The following is a 20,438-nucleotide window of genomic DNA, read 5'->3' on the forward strand; positions in this document are numbered from 1 at the left end:
CGATTCAGAACCTTCCTGCAGGTGGTGAGCCCACGGGAAGGTGGCGCCCGGCGTGGGACATGAACCCACTACCTTGAGATTGTGAGTCTCATGCTCTACCAACTGAGCTCGCCAGAGGCCTTATCCATGGACAATTACAGCTTATTGTTGAGCTACACTGTATTGCATATTGCACAATTTCAGTGTATTTTGTATTGGATATCACACATATTGAATTTTATATTTCAGTTTGTTCACTTTTATTTTAAAATCTTGTTGCACGATTTTTTTTTTTCAATATTTTTTTTTTCCCTTTTCTTTAATTCTATTTTCGGTGATATATTATGTCAATATTTTCTTTTTTTATTTTATTTTGGGAGATATATACGTCTACACCACAGGAGGGCAAGACAGATGAAATTTCAGTTCCACTGTGTCTCTTGAATGCACAGTAAAATTGAAAGCAGAATAAAACTCACTTTGACTTTGGCTTTTATACACACGTACATTAAGTGACCAATAACATGAAAGTAAGAGGGATAGACCGTTGCGCTGTTAAGCTGCACTATACAGTATGTGCCCGATGTCAGTCTATTCACAGCAGGCTTCATGCAAATAGGAAGTAATGTAATGTAAATAAGCTGAGGATGTGGCTACAGCACGGGCAGCCAAGGCCAGGAAGCCAGACAGGCACTGACTGGAAAAGGGAGACAGGACAAAGGAACATGGAAGACCTGAACACACAAAGACAAAGCAGGCACGAAAGCCAGAGCCACGACGGCGCACATTATTTGCACAGTAATTGGTTGTTTTTTGTCTCTTTCAAATGCAACCTGATACAGAATGGAAAATGGGAAAGCAAATTAAATGAGGACACCTTGACTCTACAGGGTAAAGAGAAAAGAAAGTTGCCCTTAATGCCTCCATTAATTAACGTCATTTCACACCGGAGATGTTTATGCGAGAGCAAAGAGATGGTGTTTAATGTTTTGGCCCGGCAGTGCAGGAATGTCCCTTGAATGTTTTTGTTTTGTTTTTTCTCTCTCCCCCCCACCCACCCTCCCTCTTTGAATATAAAAAACACTCACCGAGGGATTTCTGTGAATTGCAACGTCGTGCTTTGAGCAGTTCGACATCATTTGACATGCGGTTAATGTTTATTTTGAGGTAATTGCTTGTGAAGGCGGTGTGGTGGGGATTTCATTAGTTCTCGCGCCCCTGTCTAACGGCAAACATTTTACCTGGACTCATTAAGCATCAGACATGACACATCAGAGAGACGCTGCTGCCAGCTCTCACACTGTTAGGATGCCAGGGTCTGCACCTCCTCTGAACACCTCGCCAAAGCTGCAAGCTTCTTTTCTCTTATGCCTGAAAGATTTTATTTTATTTTTTTCCCCCTTCCTTTTTGGTGGCAAACATTTGTCTTTAAACTGAGTATTTAGTCCAAGGATGTGGCTTTTCCTGCTTTATGCAGCGAAGTCAAGGGTGAAAATGTATTTTTTCTCCTGAGAGCACAAATGCTAACCCATTAAGAATATCTTTTGGGCCGCTTTGATAAAGATCTGAGAGGTTCAAACTGTCTAAAATCCATTTTCCTACGCTCTTGCCTCAAGGGATGTTCCACTGTAGAATAGGATTCAGCTGTACTTGTGGTCTTGATTCAAGTGGTATTCAATCAGTCAGTGTTTATGAACATGAACAGCCATGTGAGTGTGCTTAAAAACACACAAATAGCTCTGGGGCTACTCCATTTCTCATGAATTATAAATTTGAGCTCTCATAATGTTTCATATCGACTTGGATATACAAATTTTATAACTGTGATTGAAGTGCGGGGGTGAACAGATGTTTTCTCTTATGCTTCGTGAAACGAACGGCTCCGTGAAAAATCTCTTCTGGGGATGTTCAGCTTTCTTGTTCGGGGGAGACTTTGACACGTGCTGTCTAAAGTGAGTGTTGACTACATTTCTATAAAAATTTTGAAGACTTTTCTCACATTATTAAAGTAACAGCTGGTTACAAATCGGTGTGTGATGACAAAAACCACTCGCAGGTGTTTTTACCCGTTTAACGGGTCGTGCTGATGGAATGGCAGCCTGGGCGGGACGTCAGTGATTTGTCAGTGAGGTTGCACATTTTTCGAATTGTACGAAATGGGTCTGAAGCGATACGGGGACATTTGTGGGACATAAAGAAATAAATACACCCAAACTTGGGAAAGAAGTAAACTCATTCCGTCACAGTCTCATTGCATAGGTTTGCCTACGCACGCCATCGCCTCTTAGAAGGTTATGCTCTGTGTATTTATTTAATTATATATTTATTGGTTTGTAGTTATGTATGTATGTAACCAACTTTTCGCAAAAACTCTTCTTCTGAATTGCATGAAATAATTCAGGGATGATTTGTCCTCATCCAAAGACCAATCGATTAGATGCGAACTGCCAACCATTTCCAAAAAAATCCCCAAAAGCTGCGAACAAATTTTTCAATACAAAGCGGATGGGAGAGGAGGAGATCAACGAAGATCAGCGTCTGTTTCCATGGAAACGCTTCCTGCTCAGTGTTTCACACAGTGCTGTAGCGACCTGACTAGTTTGCATCCATATGAGCTAATGGCTATCATGCTAGTCATGCTAACTCGGTTCCACAAACAAATGTGGCGTTGGCGAATAACCGCGCTCTACCGAGTGTAGCTCTAGTTTCTGCAGTAGTATGCTGAGCGTTGACACAGCTCTAGATGAAGGGCTGTCAAACATGAGGCCCGCCGGCTAATATCAGCCCGCTAGAGGCTCTGACCTGACCCGCCAAGCCAACGAGCAAAAGGTAAATATTTCAAAGAAACTTTTTTAGAAGCATTTCTTAAGAGAAGCAAACACAACACAACACCGAGACGCGAGATGAGAGATCGGTGATGCTGCCATGACGGATAGCTACCTCACTGATATCACAACATCCTGAAAGTCACGCTGTCAGGGTGAGTTTGTAAAAACACCCATAATACAACACCATTAGGAGAAGTTTTTTTTTGGAACATTTCACTGTATTTTGCCTCATTAAAATAGACTTTAAGTTGAGATTGTTGTCGTTTCCTGTGGTCATTTTTTTGTTTTTTTGTGAAATTTTGCAGACATTGTCATCACATATACTCTGCACCACCACAAAACTTTACAGTTTAAATTTAAATGTTATTGTGGCACTATTTTAGAAAAAAAAAGCAAAATAGGCTGTATGCGGCCCCGGAACTAAACTGTGTGAGACACCCCCGGTCTGGTGTCTCATTTCAGGCTCCCGGTGCCCTCTGGCGGTTCTCAGAGCAGGCTAGAGCCAACCCACTCCTCATTTCTTCCTCAGCTAGTCTCTCCATTAATAGCTTAGTGCTGCTCCAGCTCCCTTCTGTTATCCCTGCTTGGCTGCATGCTGCACAGAGGAGGTTGCATGTTTATCAGACCAGAATTATTGTGCATCTGTGCTTTATGAGAATGAACACTGAGAGAACGTCTCATCTCACTTGAGATGTCATCCTCCATAACTTTATTATCTTTGATGATCTCTCTGACCCCCCCCCCCCCCCCCCCACCCCCTTTTTTTTAGGCCAAGCGTAAAACAGTTTGCATTTTATTTTCTCCTTCTCGGGCCAGAGGAAACACACGGATGCATAGAGCTCACTGATTTTTCTGGTGGCGCCTCCAAAAACAACTGTGAGTGTGCTTTAATTTGTTAAAGTCACAAATGTGTTGGTCCTTAGAACATCTTGGGTTGGGTTTTTTTTCCTGACGTGCCTCTTTATGCAGGAAGACGCTGATTGATTACGTGCGTACGAAAACAGCGTGAACTTGTACAGTCAGCTTTGTTTAACATCTCAAAGGATCTGGATAAGTTACTGTCATGGGTCCTGCATAATTAGGACACTATGTCATCGGAATTCAAATGACCCGCAAGCCCTAATGATCGGGGAAGTCATGAGAATAGCCAGCCCGCACATCAGCATTAAATTACTGCATAAACATGGCCGCATGCTGACCCCCTACTTTTCACTTGAAACATTTTTTTCTTTTAATAATAAATATCCGAAACTGTGGAAGTCAAAGATGAAGGAAACTGGACGAAAGCAAAAGAGCGAACAGCATCACAAAAGTGCTTTTTCTCTAAATGAGAAGGATTAAATAAATACTGCAATCCTGTGTCTCGTGCACTGCTCTCAGCATCAGTATAGTCAATAGATTTAAAAAGCTTTTGTTTTGTTGTTTTTATGTGCCAAATGAAACGTCTTGTGATTCCCCCGAACAGGGGAAGTTGAGCCGCCTGTGGTCGCCGACGTGCGTCAAGAATGTCTCGTTCATCAGAGACAGTGATGGAAGGTTCCGTCCCCAGTAAAGTGGCTTATTTTAGGAAGTTATTGTTCTCCTCGATCGATGTGTTTGTATGCGAGCTTTTAATTCTGACTGAGCTCTGATCTGAAAGAAGGAAAAAAAAAAAAAAAAAAAAGACACTGATGCACTGTTTGTGTAACTGCTGCTATTGTTAGCTGGGCAGATCAGAGCGTTGATGATGTGGTGTGAGAGCGCCCTCCGCTGACACGAAACAGTACTGCAACTGACACTCTTAAGAGTTAAATACACACAACGGGAAGTATTCAGGACTCAACATGTTGGCCATGCTTCCCACCTCTTTGACCCAATAAAATGACTTTGCATTAAATGATTGTATCTAATGTATATTAAAAAATATACATAAGCTGTTATTCATGGCTTATATCCATGATGGCTTGGGTATTTGGGTGTAACAGAACACAGTAATCAAGCATTTAATTAACTTGTCTCAATAGATGTATTAACAATCCTCGCCTCGAACCATAACGCACCTTAATAGCAGCAAAATAATTGTATTTCCTTGCTCGAGTGCAAGTTTGAAATGTATCTGCAGCGACAATAAAAAGAAAAACATAATCTGACTTGAATTTACACGACAAAGCAAAAAGACTCTTTGAGCGATTAAAAGTTTAGACAACGATCCCAGAACAGCAAAGACAATGTTTGAAATGTTTGTGAATTCCCGTTAGATCACGGGTGTCAAACATAAGGCCCGTGGGACAAACCCGGCGTGCAAGAGGCTCCAATCCGGTCAAATTGTAAAAAATTTCAAACATTGATATTTTTCATAAATTTCTTAGAAGTAGTGGACAGAACACAACACTGAGACCCGAGCTGAGATATCGGTGATGCTGCCATGAAAGATAGATAACGTGTTGCTATCAAACGAGCCTCAAAGCCATGCTGTCAGGGTGAGTTTGTAAAAAAAGAAAAAAATGTATAATGAAACAGCTGTAGGAGACTTTTTTTTTTTTTTGACATTTCACTGTGTTTTGCACCAGAAGGTTTCATTAAAATGGGCTTATATTGAGAATGCTCCCTTCAGGCAACTCAAGGAAGTGCAACAGACAGCATGTGAGAGTTCACTGCTGTCACGATGTTATAACTTGATTTTGTCGTGCATGAATGATAAGGAACTTGGCAGTAAAGGTGCAGAATATCAGGTAAATATGGTGGGATTTGTGACCAATACATGCGCTTAAGTAGATGTTATTGTGCTTAGAAATTTGTTTTTTAATAACCGCTCTCTTTCTCTCATGTGCATTCATTCTCACCAGCAGCCTTTCAGAAGCAGAGCAGTCTATTGACCTTGTATGTGTTTTTTTTTCCTTGAATTTTTATTCTAAATTATAAATAATCACCTTGAAACATGCTTGAAAAGAGTTATAAAAATCAGCATAAAAGCATGGAACAATTCTAATCTAATTATTGATCTTTAAAATTTTACCAGCAGTTTTACCTTTATCCAAATGAAACCTCCTACTTTATCCATTTTAAAATGCTTTATTCTATTCAGGGTCTTGTGCACACTCACATGAAATGCACTGCAGGAAGAAACTATACCCAGAGAAAACCCAAGCATATATAAGGAGAACATGCAAACTCTGCACATGAACGTACTGCAAGTCAAAAGTAAAAATGAGGATATTCTCAACCACAGCGAGCCTATTTATCTAGTTTTTACTTTTTAATTAAATACATGAACATATCTAAGTGTAGCTTACATTAGAAACATCATATAAACGGTATCTCATCAATATTTTGTTATTGGCATGGGTAATGTGTGCTTAAATAAAATTGGTGAGGCAAGAGTAAACTTCAAATAATCCCTCTTCTATGCTGTTTAACCTAATTCAGGGTCAGATGGAGCCAATACCAGCTCACTAAAGGGGGAAGACACATTGGACAGGCTGCCCGTAAATAAAAAGAATACTTTCCCAAAATATTTTTTTGATGAAATATTTGCATGGACAAAGTGCATGAATGAATTTACTTTTATTCACATTTTTAAAATCATGATTGTGATGGCCATTATTATCTGTTACCCCCAGGATGTTTGGCTTTGTTTCTGTTTTTAATGGCGTACACCACCATTAAATATGACCTACAAGATTTGGATTTTTGCACACCGGACTTCCTGTTGATGTGTTGAAAAGAAACAGCTATGAATTTGTATTAAACAACTTTAGCATTAACCAATTTTGACTATTATATATTTGTATTAAATAAAAAAGTACTTATGTTTGTTGTATTATGTATATTGTCGCTTCTGTCTTCATTTTGGTCATTTAATCCAGTTTATAGCTCTTATTGTCACCCGTCTATAAATATTATCTATTAAGTGTTTGTCTGGTTCTGCATGACTGAAGAAATTTGAATCCCCATGGCAACATGAGAAAACTCGTGATTGGCTCATATTCACCAAAATAACCTTAATCCTTTTGATTTTCATTTGAATGATTTAAGGAATTATTTGTACCTGGAGTGGCGCTCACCTTTCTTTGACTGGCCTGCCATTAGTTACCAGATTTTAGGTCATTAATAATAACAATAACAATAACAATAATAATAATAATAATAATAATAATAATAATAATAATAATAATAATAATAATGACAATTCTGTTTGGTCTTAATGGAGTTTGGGTGAGAACATTTAATTATAAAAATGACCTAAAATAGCAACAAAAACTCAAAAAAAAAGAAGAAAAAAAAAGAAAATATAAGTCAAATAAGACAAAATATTAATGATCATCATCATTATTAAAAAAAAACCAAACATTTTAGTCAATTTAATTGTTTGTGATGCACTTCGACTCCTGGACGAGTGGTGGCAGCAAACTCCACAGCGTAGAGCGAGATACCGCTCCAAAACAAGAGAAGAAAGCCTGTCACTGTTTACATCGACCTGCATTATAAAAGCGGAGGACATTTGTGCTGATATAAGGTCAGTGTAACTACATTTTTCTTGATTTTCATCGTGAAATCTTGCAGTATATCAGACTACAGTTCATAGATGAAACTTAAAAACATTTGACGACGTGCAGATTGAACAAGTAGATGACATCTATGAACCTGTCAAGCGTTATATGACCCGCCAACACTCCTAAACTGCCGGAGTAAAGAGGATCTTCAGCTTGGAAGTTGAACATTTACATATTATTTAAACATTAAACTTCTGCTGTTGACTGGGTGTCCTTTGTAGACTGTGTTCATATCGAATACAGCTTGACAAAACCAGAGCTGTAAACCGCTGCAGATGTTTGTTTGAAACCTGTAGTGATTTCAAAGGCATTTTAATCCAGAAGATTCTTATTCAGTCTCATTGTTTTCCCCTCCAGGATCCTTCATCCGAACATTGTTGTTGAAAACTGAGGCTGTTTCTTCATCATGGAGGCTCACCTAAGCTTCCTCAATCCAGAATTCAGTGGAGTTTCTGTGACTCTGAGCCTCTTCCTCATTTTTCTTGGGCTTCTTTACTGGTAAGTAAAAATCAACGGTCTGTTAGTGTTGCTGTACTCGAAATTAAACCAAGTCTGCTTTGAAAGAAAGTGTTTCATATCCAGTGTCGTCTCCTTTCTCCCTTCAGGTATTCAGTGTACCCTTTTTCAGTCCTATCTCGATGTGGCATCAAACACCCAAAGATAATTCCTTTTTACGGCAACTTGTTCATGTTTCGAGACGTAAGATACTGTGAATCATCTCTGCTGCTGGTTTATGTTCTTACATTTACTGAGTTGTGACATACGATCCATATGTCACTTTTATCTTCAATTGTTTGAGAATTTGTCTTATGTGGTTTTTCAGGGTTTTTACAAACCCCTCAATGAGCTCATAAAGACACACGGCAGAGTCTGTGGGTAAGAGGAAATCATTTACGCCGGCATTTGAGATTCATCGGCAGCCCAGTTGTTGTTGGCTGATGTTACCTCCAGTCATGTGACATACATGGTGTGTTTCAGGTATTATTTAGCCCGGAGACCCGTGGTGGTGGTTGCAGACCCTGACATGCTCAGACAAGTTATGGTCAGGGACTTCAGCAGCTTCCCGAACAGGATGGTGAGAAGGCAGCAAAAGCCTGCGGCGTGCAGCATCTGCTTGAATTGATACCGATGATGCGCGTTCCTGTCTTTCTTTGCAGACTCTTCGGTTTGCCACCAAGCCCATGGCCGACTGTCTACTCATGTTGAAGAACGAACGTTGGAAGAGAGTGCGCAGCATCCTCACGCCGTCCTTCAGCGCTGCTAAGATGAAAGAAGTGAGATGATAATAATTTTGTAGATATAGCCGTTACTAAGAGCAGTTGGAAGAAAGAAAAAAAGACCCAAGAAGTCTGAATTGTTTCAGGCTGTTTCAGAAACAGTGTTTCGTCTGATACCACACAAACACTATTCCACGCCTTCATTTCAATCGAACAAGTTGAAGGTATTTACATTTTGTCTTAGAATTCAGAAGCAGATCATTTGAGTCAGGAAACATAAGTTCCAGTCAGTTAAATAAAACTGGTGCAAGGTTTATCGCCTCTTTATGGAGAGGCTTCTAACAAAAACAAAACCTCCTCCAAAGTCTGTCTGATTGTCTGGCGGACTGGTACCGTGGCCTAAATCTTCATGTTTCTGTTTGGTTGTAGATGGTTCCTCTTATCAACACGGCTGCTGATGCCTTGATGAACAACCTGAATGCCCAGGCTGAATCAGGAGAGGCTTTCGATATCCACAAGTAATCACACACTCGGTCAGCAGAGGTTAGGCTTCATCCGTTTCTGGCTTCTCAATTTCTAGTTATTTTTGGTGTATGTGTGTGTGTGTGTGTGTGTATTTCTTCCAGGTGTTTTGGTTGCTTCACTATGGATGTCATAGCCAGCGTGGCGTTCGCAACTCAGGTGGACTCGCAGAACAACCCAGATGACCCATTCGTTCACTACGCACAGATGTTCTTCTCCTTTTCTTTCTTCAGGCCCATCTTCTTGTTTTTCAGTCAGTTCAAAGTACTTTCTAGCATTTTGACAGATCTTCCTAACACATTTATATAAAAAAAAAAAACTTTTATCTTCATAAATACTATTTGTATTTCACAATTTACAATGCAAAAAGTGCAGAATCCAGAGAGGATTGTGCAAAAGGCTGTTGAGGATTGTCTCTTGAACAGGGGAAACTTGTACATTTTGTGCGTGTGCAGGTTAAATTCGTTACAGCAACAGCTCTTGTACGCTTGTGTGTCCAGTTGCATTTCCTTTCATCATGGCTCCGTTGGCAAAGTTCATACCCAACAAAAGACGAGATCAAATGAATCAATTCTTCATCAAGAGCATTCAGAGGATCATCCAGCAGAGGGAGGAAGAGCCTCCTGAGCAGGTGAGTCTCACCTACGGGTCAACATTTCCTGTCTCACTGATATTTCGGCCTCCAATTATATGTTTGGCTTTTTTTTTTTTCTTTTTACTCGTAGAGGCGTAGAGACTTCCTCCAGTTGATGTTAGATGCTCGAACCAGCAAAGAGTGTGTGTCCTTGGAGCACTTTGACGCAGCGAGTCACGCTGACATCAATCAGGGGAACCAGCACACACACACGTCCTCCGATCAGGAGGCCAGCCAACCTCAGGCACAGGAGCCACCCCCCAGGCGCTCGCAGAAAAAGATGATGACGGAGGACGAGATTGTGGGTCAGGCTTTTGTTTTCCTTCTGGCGGGCTATGAAACCAGCAGCAACACATTAGGATTCACCTGCTACCTCCTGGCCTTACACCCCGAATGCCAACGCAAAGTTCAGGAGGAGGTGGATGATTTCTTCACAAGATATGTGAGTCGGTTGCAATCTGGTGGCTTTGTTTTTGTTTGTTTATTCGACTATGACGTCAGATGACACGCTTCTCTTGTGCTTCCTTGTTTTTAAGAGCTCACCAGATTACGCAAATGTCCAGGAGCTGAAGTATTTGGACATGGTTGTGAGTGAAGCGTTGCGTCTCTACCCTCCAGCATTCAGGTAAATGAAATTGATCAAATGAAGCCATTGTGCAGGCGTGTCATGAGGGTGTGTTTGGATATATTTCCATAATCTGTACTGCCTAATCCAGTTCAGGTGCTGGATTTTTAAAAAAGTGCTACTGGTCCACCATGACACCAGATTTGGCCATACCTTGGGTTTTCTTTGCCCTCGTGCCGGACTGACAGACTGTGACATGCCTTGATGGCTGCACAGCTTTACACACCAACAGGTATATTTAGACATAAATCTGAAAAAAAGGCACTTGCAAATCACAGTATCGATGCACAAATCTCCACACAGCACAGTTCTCCCCAGTGACATTAGACGTTCTGAGAGACATTAACAACTCGCCACACACACATGGACAAAATATTCTTCTAATTCAATTTAAATTCAACTCAACTTTATTTATATAGCACCACATACAACAGTCATTTCTAAGTGCCAATAGCCCCTTAATTTAGGATCATTTGATTCAAAGCTGGAACTTATTTAAGACCACGAGCTCCAGGCTCAATTTCAACACACCCAACAACACAGAGCCTCAGCTGCTGGATCACGTGTCCAAATCCACCTTTGCTCACCAAGTCCATGATATAACTTGTTTGCGCTTGTACTCCCAATTAAAACGTTGAAGTGCTCCCGCTGCATGTTGTCACAGTGGTTAATATCTGATCGCATGTTGGTTTAAGATATATTTGAGTTCCAGCAACATGTGACAGACTGTTTTACGCCGTTCAAAGATGTAAATGTAATAAAAAAAATCCACTGTGATCTGGAAGTTATAAAAAAAACATGGTGAACCGAGGTAGGATATTGTATATCAATACTTCTTTGCATTAAACACAAGATTAATGTTAAAGAACATTTGAGGCTGCATTAATACTGACCGCTGCACGGCACCGTGGCCAACTGAATAAAGAATAGAGGCATGTAGGATTCCTTTTGAGTAAATAAGTGAGAGAAAGTTTAAAAATTTACAGTAAACTTTTTTTGTTTCCATCCTAACTAGATACGCACGGGACATCGACCAGGACTGTATCGTGAACGGCCAGATGCTTCCAAAAGGAGCAACCCTGGAGATCCCTGCAGGTTTTCTTCATCATGACCCGGAGCACTGGCCAGAGCCCGAGAAGTTCATCCCTGAAAGGTCTTTCAAATCTGTCCGTATCGACTCGTATGGAGTGACAGATTTAACCCGAGTGCTTCTAATTTTTCAACAAAAAAAAAACAACAAAACTCTTACCGTGTTTTCTTTTTCTCAGGTTCACACCCGAGGCGAAAGCGAGTCGACATCCTTTCGTATACTTGCCCTTTGGAGCCGGGCCGCGCAACTGTGTGGGAATGAGACTCGCACAGATGGAAATCCGAATGGCTTTGGTGCATCTGCTTCACAGGTTCAGCATCGTGGCCTGCTCCGAGACCAAGGTGTGTCTTAATACATTTACAGAAGAAAGCTGTGCGTCTCCCTCGATGTAGATTTTTCAGTGACGTCTCCATTAATTTCATGTAAATTAAACAGAAACTACTGATTGGGATAACTATGGCCTCTGGAAACGCCTGCGCTTATTAAAAATTGTAGTGTTTTTACATTCTGTTTTCTAATTATTTGAGTGACTATTATCAAGAATAAAACTAAAATATTTCATGTGTAGATCATAAACATATGAAGTAAAATATTTTCTATTCAAATGCAGTGACAATGATTTTAAATCTCAAGTTTGCATCCCGTGTCATGTATTAGTATATATTTTAAATGTATTTATTTTGAATGTTTGTAATTAATAAAGATCAATGTAAAAGTTTTTTTAAAATGTATTTATTTTTGCCCTGTAATGTGAATATCATGTTGCCATTACCACTATTAGTAATTATAACTTTAATGGCGTAAACTTTTACTCTTTTTATTCTAGGTTCCCCTTGAGCTGAAGTCATCAAGCACTCTTGGACCGAAAAATGGGATATTTGTGAAAATTGAAAAGAGAGACGTGGTTGCGGACCAACTGAATTCTCCATCTGAAATTTAAAGGCTCTCTGTTAGACGGTTGGAGAAAACATGGTGGAACCATCCGGCAGCTTGTGACGGTGCCTCTGGGGGACTTTTAAAAGTGTGTACTTAAGTTTTAGTTTTTTTCTTGATTCATCTTTGCCGAGGAAAATGATGCTGCTGTGATCTGTGACGAGCACCTTAGTGCTGGTTTGTCTGGTTAAACTCTGATGTTATTCTTCTTTATGTTTTGTTATGAAATGGTTACAAGTATGCATTGTTAATGGTTTATACCAGGGGTGTCATACATAAAGCCCGTGGGCTGAAACCAGCCAGTAAGAGGCTCCAATCCGGCCAAACCACCAAGCAAATTGTAAAAATTTCAAAGAAAACATGGATTTTTGGACTGTGGATTGTGTTTTTCGGAAAACTTTCACTGTATTTTGCACCAGCGGGTTTCATTAAAATTGGCTTTATGTTGAGATTATAATAATTTTTGATCATAAATTGTTTGTTTCTTGCGAAAAGTTGAACATTTTCATCTGCACCACAACAAAGAAAAGTTACAATTTTAAGGATATTTTTGGCAAAAATTTCACTGGTCCAGCCCAGTAAAGAACAAATTGAGCTGCATGTGGCCCCTGAACTAAAATGTGTTTGACACCCCTGGTTTAGACTGTACTGCAACAGCAGGTGGCGCAATGAGATCATCTACAAATTATTCTGTGAATGAGGAACTTCACTATTACTTATTGTAGCTGTTTAATTCACCACATCATGTTACACACTAGCAGCATCACAGGATTCCCTGGGAAGTATGTTTAACAATCATTCCTTGGATCAGATTGTGGAGGACTGAAGTATAATCAGTCAGTTTAATTACCAAATGCACTGATTTATTATTTTTTTTTCCCGCTACATCCATGTTTTGGGTAGAGGATTGATCTTCTCATAGGAAATGTTGCTGAATATCTTCAAATGAATCTATTCTAGTTTAATGCTGCTAACAAAGAGGAAGAGGTGAAGTAAGAAAAGGAAATATCTTTTTGAGAAACTGTCAGTTATCCAGACTAGGATTTATTTTTTTCTGGTTACTTTTTTTAATACCCATCATTACCTCTATTAAAGAGCTCCAGGATTTTAAAAAGAACATTTGCACATTTGATTCAGTTATTACTTTTGATCGATTGAGAACGTGTAACAGACTTGAATGTATAATTCTCATCACTGCATAAAATCTATCACATTTTGAAATGATGTACATTTGAAGTGTGAAAGAACTGTTACTCTGAGACTCTTGTATATTATATATATGATAGCAATAAAGCTGGAAAAATCCAATGTTTTTCCTTATTTATTCTTTTTTTTTTTATATAAAGTTTATTTGAAAGGTTTTTTTCTTGTGTCTGTGGGCTAGTTGTTCTTCTCATCTGTGTCAAATCATTTTATGCATGAAATTCCCTCCTTTTTGTTTCCCTATGAAGCAGTATCAAACTGACTCATACCCAGAATGTAATATACAAGCCACAGTACTGGTACTGAGGGTATTTCAGGAAAAAAACAAACAACATTTAGGTTCCTCGGAACTCAAAACCAACAAGTATTCAACCTCAGGTGGTCCATCAACCATCCATCCAGCCGACTACGGTCGAAGGCTGCGTACACTCACGCCTACGGGCTATTTAGAATAACCACTTACACTCAAGTGCGTCTTTTCAAACAGTGGGAGGAAACAAAAGACCCAAGCGCACAAAGAAAAGCCCACAACCTGCAACACGGATCCAAACCTGGGACGAGCGCTATGAAGCGGGAGTGCCGACCACGACGCCACAGCGCGAATCGTTACGAGAAAAATAATTCACAACGGTGAGAAATGGTCGGGTGCTGCAGCGGTTCTCTGCGCGCGTGGGTTTCTCCCCACTGTCCAAAAACAGGAACTTTAGGTTCAATTGGTGAATTTTGGTCACAAAGCAGTGCAGAAGATGAATGAGCAGGTTATTGGTATACGAGTTCATCCAATTGGGTACAACGTGCCACAATCGAGGATGAAACGTAGTAATTCCAATGCATTTTTTTTTTTTTTTAAATCTAGGTTTATTTAGTGACACATTAACTCCATATCCGAACATGTGATCTCCCCTCATGCCTCACATCAAGTCCAGTCCGTCGCATACAAGAAATGTTGTTTCTGATGCAGTCCAGTCGAGTCGTTTCCGGCTTTGTTCTGCTGCTCTAAATCTAAAACACTTGAACACCTAAGCAGCGAGTAAAATATACCTTTGCATTAAAATCACCTCTACCTGTTACCTATTGATTTGTGAATCATACAGTAACAATGCAAACTATTAACAAGCCCACAGGTTGCAGGCAAGCAAACTGAAGAGAGTGTTTTTTTTTTTCTTCTTCTTCTTTGGACTCAAGAGTACTTGATGAGATACTCTGGATAAATCTGCTGTTTTTCAAAGATGACATAGATGCTGGGGTCGCTCACGGAGTCCACGCAGCTGTCGTAGAGAACCCTGCCGCTCCCTTTGGCCGGCGGCCGGACGAAGCTGCTGCTTCCCTTGGTGTACTCCCCGACCAGCACCAAGGCAACGAACATGGTCTTGTTGAGGCCAGACGCCTTGGCGTATCGGTTCGAGTAGGAGGAATCTCTGGCAAAGTAGCTCCCTGAAAGATCAGGTGGTTTTATTTGAAAATCTTGATTAAGAGACTTCTCAGGGTTGCCAACTCTGGTTTGTAAGTTTTGGTGTTCCCGCAATAAATGAGAAATGTACTGGGGGGGTATCAGACTGGTGTTTGCCCCGCTGATCATAAATTAACCTCACATGCGTGTTTTTGGCCCCCTTTACCAGGAGTGACGCCTATTTCTTTTTAAATACTGTTTTGGAGCCGCTGTAACGAAATATAAAACCAACAGATTAAAAGCTCTGAAAATGCTGTGATGTGAAGTGGAATACGTAGAGCATTTGTAGGCAATAAATAACAATAAACAGTGAGATGTTAATTTGTGCGGTGCGAGTTTGGAGTGAAAAGTTGGCAGCCGGTGCAAGAAAAAGTTTTGTTTTTTCCTCCCTAGAAATCGTTTCTGGTAATTCCCCTTTAACTGACCTTTGCCGTACGCCGTGCCGTGAACGCCACACATCCTCCAGTCGAAGTTTTGCTCGCAGATGGCCTCAATCAGGGACTTGTCTGTCCCGTGGAACAAGTACTTCTCATTTACAAGCTGTCCTCCGTTTCTCTTCTTCATCTGCTCTTTTTGCCTGGAAGAAAAAAACAACAAACAGAAAAAAAAACAACTTAAATTTCACACAAAGTTGTGCTTGAAGCGCCCGAACGTCCCGTCTGCTCCGGCCAGTGACTTACCACTGAAAGACCTTCCACAGAGACGGATTTTGGATCCTGTGCATGCTGTTGATCTTATTCTGAGGCATGGTGCGCTTGAACAGCATCTCAATCATCTTGTAGTCCTTCACTGATTGGGTGAGAGGCACCAGCTTAACAGACAAGAGAACGCACAGCGGATAATCAAATAATCAACCAAAGGAAAACATTTTGGTTTCAGTGTTTATGATGAAGAAGTATGAAGATACCCTGTATCCAAACTCTGGTAGGGCGGTCTTATCCCAGGTGGGTGGGACGAGTTCAGCTGTGGAGGAGCTTGAGCTCTGTGATGATGTGCTGCAAAGAAGAATATCAGTAAATCTATGTGAGAAATTTGAGTAACAAACATTTAGAACCGGGGAAAAAAAAACCTCTTCAGCTGAGCTTCGACATCAGCGGTCGACAGAAACCGAGGCCTCCTCTTGACGTCTCTCTTGGTTTTGTGTTTTACATTCTGCTGATACATCCTCTGGCTACCCGTTGCATCTTTGAAGTACAGCACGTACTGCTGTTTGCCGGCACTAAACGGGATCTCTGCGTCTCTGTCCGCCAGGTAGATATTCTCCAGGGTTTGAGAGGTGACGGCAGCGGGCGCGTCGCCATCACCCTAAAGGGCGAGGAGAAGAGGAAAAAACTGTGATTAAAAAGGAGTTTAACGGTTTACATATAAACAGATTTGGGGAGACATCTCAAATCTATATTCGTATCATCTGTTATAGCATGTTCAATGTCTATCTTTATTTTAGAAGCGGTTTGCTTAGAATTTGTACGAAAATTAAATATTGAACGAATTGAAAAAGGGTGACCACGGGAGGGAAAAAAAAAAAAGGCAAAGCAGGTTATATCAAGAGATTGTAAGTAAGTGAAAAGGCATTAGGAGAATAACAAACAAAGCAAATACAAGACAGAGTTGACCTTTTCCATCGGTGCAATAAGACCAATCATTACCAACAAACGTTGAGGGAACTTTCTGTTTTTGTCTAAATGTATTTATTTATTGGTTTGTATGTATGTATTTTACCAACTTTTCGCAAAACATATTATCCTGAATTGCATGAAATCTTCAGAGATGATGCGTCATCATCCAAGGACCGGTAGATTCGATTTTTGGAAGTAAACGACTAAAAGTTTCCGAATAAATCACAAAAAAACTGCGGAAAAAAAAAAAGTGCCATATAAAGCCGATTGGAGAGGCAGCTCATGGAGGAGATCAGCGTCCGTTGCTATGGAGACGCTCAGTGTTTCGCACAGTGATGTTGCCACCTGACCTACCTAGTTACCATCGTTACCATACTAGCGACGCTAACTCGGGTCTGCGCTCTACCGAGTGTAGCTCTAGTTTGTTTAAGCGTTTGGCCTCCTGACTCTCACTCTACGGTGGCCCAGAAGGGCCATCGGCACAGCGTAACAGCGGTGGGGAGAACGGGGGACAACTTTTTCTGACGGACTGACGAATCGTAAACGCGTAAAACGCGGCTGATCAATGGTTGTGATTAATGTTGATATGCGTTTTGACGAATCAGCGACAATTTCTCCGCGTTGAAATTGTCGTAACTTTTTGTTTGTGCTCTGCTGTCCATCGTCTCCACGATCAAAATGGTCCGTCTGCTTTCGTTCAGGCTTTTTCACGTTGCATTGTTGCGTTGGCCCTTCTGGGCCACCGTATCACACCGCTTCCAGAAGTCTATATAACGTGATTTCCGTGTCAGGATCATAAACGGTTTCCAAATTATGAGAGATATCAAATGGGGCGACTTAGTCCCCAAAATAAAGGCGATTTCCTCACAATAACTGGGGAAAAAAAAAAGTCTAAATTATACCAGACCTGCCCAAACTCCTGCCATGCACCATTGTCATCCTGCCAGTACCAAACCCACTGCGTGGTAAGAATGAAGTGAGGAGGCTTTGAGACGGACGAGGCGGTGGACAATCGACGAACTGGGATCAATCCACGCGTCATCGTCAAGAAGTCGACAGCCGGCTCGGCAACAGCTGCGGAGCTGAGAGGAAAAGGAAACCGTGGTCAAGTTTTATTTCTCAGTCTGATATCTTGAATTTAAATACAAATCGAGCATCACATCGTGAACCTTTGAAACTGCAGAAATCTGAAGAGTCCCAAGGTGGCCGACAACTGATCCGTGCAGCTTGTGTCCTGGGCTGGGTCACAATACGCCTTCTCAATGTTTTCCATGTTGACCAGGTCCTTGAAGGTCACACCGTCACTGTCCAACGCCTGCCACCTGTAAGGGAGGTGCCAGTGGACACGAGCACACTTCTCTTTAAAAAAAAAAGAAAAGAAAAGATGGATGAAGATATATTCTGAACTTTACTGCTGAAGGGATTTTTTATTTTTTATTTTAAGTAATAATACCTTTGAACGTGCAGTGTCTCCGGATGAAGAAGAGGCAGATTTCATTTCTGTCGGCATCACTCGGGGGTTTAGCTACAGGCGCAGAACCTTTTGGTGCCGCTGGATTAGTGTGGGAAGGCTGGCAGGACTGCGGTCCGGTCGGGACCTTCACCTCCGGCAAGGCTGCGGGAAAAAAACACACGTTCAGCAGAAAAAAAAAAACGGAAAACAACTCTAATAAAAAACACAAATAAGGTTCCATACTCACCGGGAACAACAGCAGTCGTTGGTCTCTTCGGTTGACCCATGATGATGAACTTATTCCTGTAGATCTTGTGGAGGTTGGTAATGTTCTCCTGACTGTACCCTCGGAAAAGCTTCAGCGCCTGCGCATCGAGGCGATGGGCTCTCCTGCAGTCGGCGCCAAATCGGCAGTCGCCCTGGTAATAGTGCAGGCACATGTGGAGCTTGGTGCAGGAGGTGGTGAACTGGCAGGAGCCGTGAGGGCCGTTGCCCTTGTTGTAATGCGAGCAGATCTGGAGAAGGAAAATTTAAAACTCAAATTTTCTAGTCTTCCAACTTCCACAAGCAGCTGGAGCCACTTAAACCCACCTCAGGGAGCAGATAGGGATCGTTCTGGATTAACAGCTGGAACAGTTGTTTCTCTGTCAAATCCTGCAGACCGTGTCTCCTCAAAATCTCTGCGTTGTTTGGAGTAGACAAACTATGGGGATTTTTACACTTTTGCCTGAAAGAGACAAGATATTTTAATCTGTTTAAAGTTTTTTTTTTTTTTTTTTTTAAATGAATAGACAAAATAAATAATTTACATCCAAGTATACACCCACCTCTAATATTTATACATAAATACTTAAGATACACACACATAATACAGATCTCTTATTCATCATGTCTGAAAAGAAGAAGTAGGAAGTCAAAACTTTTGAAATTTGATTATTTATCCTGCTTCCTGAATCCCGTGTATTAAATCATTAGTCATATATTAATATTAATATTATAATATATTTATTATAAAATATTAAGTCATCTAATATTTAATCTTTTTTTTTCTTTCCAAAATATTTTTTATTAGGAGGTAAGGCAGAGCAATAAAACATTATCATTTCACATCCACAAGTTAAATCTTTGAGATGCTTTGCAGTTAAAAAAAAAAAAATAATAATAATAATCTTTAAGAGAAAATAATTTTTTTTTTTTTTACATTTTACCTCTTTGGTCATTTTTTAAAACACTTTTTGTGGTCCCAAAAAAAAAAAAAGACTTTTATATAAAATGTTATAGTTTAACATCCTTCATACAAACTCATTCAGGCAGTTTGTTTTGGAAATCTGAAAGTGGCTGCCCCCATGTTGTCAAAACAAATAGTATGGAAGTATTACTGGTTTAAACGGTTTGAGCACTTGCATACTAAAATATTACAAAACACCAAACTTGTTGCATCAGTCACATTAAATATTTGCAGACTCACCTTTTTGGAACCAACATGAGAATGAGGAAATTGGCTTGAACCCAACAAAGAAATGAACACGGAATGAATCAACTGGGTGTTTGCTGGGCTTTAAAGTTTCGTTTATCCTGCTGCTCTAATTACACCCATTTATTATTTTATAGTTTGTTGATAGTGATGGGAACACGTAACCAAAACAAAAAAGAAATTAAACTTTTTAATGCTGAATAGTTTAAGTGGAAGTTTAAAAAAAAATTAAATAAAATAAAAAATAAGCTTTATACTCACCCAAACGTACACTCTCCGCACACAAAGTACCTGCAAAGGTGCAGGCCATCGCAGCGCGCGCACGTCCCGACCTTCCTCTGACAGAGGCGCGCGCCGGTTTTAGCCACGATCAGACTGTCCGGTCGGATCAATTGACCTCCGCTCAACTGCTCTCCGCCTTCCTGGATGGCGATCCTCCCGTCGTCGAAGAGAACGGCCCGGAGGACGGATTGCGCCACCGTGAAACTCTGAGCGAGTTTCTCGTCCAGCTGCCGGAAGTCCAAACAACCCGCGTGGTCGCACAGAATCTGGGTTATAAACGTAGTGATGACGGCTGTCATCCTGGACGCGTTTTATTTCCCTTCTGGTGGAGAGAAACCTGCAGTGGTCAGAGCTGAGTTCGACTCCTGAAGCCACAGCTGTTTTGGTTGATCGTTTCCCGGGAAATGAAACTGAAACTGGGCTGGAAACACTGAGAACACGCCCACCGCCGAGCGCGGAGGTGCGCCCCTTGTGGTCACGTCGGGGGAAACTTTTCCGCCAAATTTTATTTATTATTATTTTTTTTCATTTATCGATTTGTTTCTTAATATATATCACAATGAATACTGCTTCCTTTCTTTCTTTCTTTTGTGACAGTTT

General features: G+C 40.7%; 2 protein-coding genes across 4 annotated transcripts; one reads left to right on the forward strand and one right to left on the reverse strand.

The window, feature by feature from the left end:
• Positions 1 to 7,220: 7,220 nt before the first annotated feature.
• tbxas1 (thromboxane A synthase 1 (platelet)) lies at positions 7,221 to 13,667 on the forward strand. Of its 2 annotated transcripts, XM_080474889.1 has the most exons (14): positions 7,221 to 7,302; positions 7,697 to 7,837; positions 7,945 to 8,038; positions 8,163 to 8,215; positions 8,318 to 8,414; positions 8,497 to 8,613; positions 8,986 to 9,074; positions 9,183 to 9,331; positions 9,579 to 9,709; positions 9,804 to 10,154; positions 10,249 to 10,337; positions 11,353 to 11,490; positions 11,606 to 11,768; positions 12,254 to 13,667. In XM_080474889.1, exons 2-14 carry the CDS (start codon positions 7,746 to 7,748, stop codon positions 12,365 to 12,367), a joined length of 1,677 nt encoding a protein of 558 aa, XP_080331015.1. In that variant the 5' UTR covers positions 7,221 to 7,302; positions 7,697 to 7,745; the 3' UTR covers positions 12,368 to 13,667. The 2 variants fall into 2 exon arrangements, with proteins under 2 accessions (XP_080331015.1, XP_080331016.1); XM_080474890.1 differs by lacking the exon at positions 7,945 to 8,038 and having other exon boundaries at positions 7,231 to 7,302.
• Positions 13,668 to 14,411: 744 nt separating this feature from the next.
• Positions 14,412 to 20,256, reverse strand: parp12a (poly (ADP-ribose) polymerase family, member 12a). 2 transcript variants are annotated; one of them, XM_080475458.1, is made up of 11 exons: positions 19,818 to 20,256; positions 18,674 to 18,809; positions 18,330 to 18,597; positions 18,083 to 18,244; positions 17,799 to 17,988; positions 17,537 to 17,711; positions 16,083 to 16,318; positions 15,921 to 16,008; positions 15,694 to 15,824; positions 15,439 to 15,590; positions 14,412 to 14,997 (listed from the first exon to the last, which is right to left on the reverse strand). In XM_080475458.1, exons 1-11 carry the CDS (start codon positions 20,135 to 20,137, stop codon positions 14,744 to 14,746), a joined length of 2,112 nt encoding a protein of 703 aa, XP_080331584.1. In that variant the 5' UTR covers positions 20,138 to 20,256; the 3' UTR covers positions 14,412 to 14,743. The 2 variants fall into 2 exon arrangements, with proteins under 2 accessions (XP_080331584.1, XP_080331585.1); XM_080475459.1 differs by having other exon boundaries at positions 19,848 to 20,237.
• Positions 20,257 to 20,438: the final 182 nt, after the last annotated feature.

This window comes from Lipophrys pholis, assembly GCF_963383615.2.
Source record: "Lipophrys pholis genome assembly, chromosome: 11".
Taxonomy (NCBI): Eukaryota; Metazoa; Chordata; class Actinopteri; order Blenniiformes; family Blenniidae; genus Lipophrys; species Lipophrys pholis.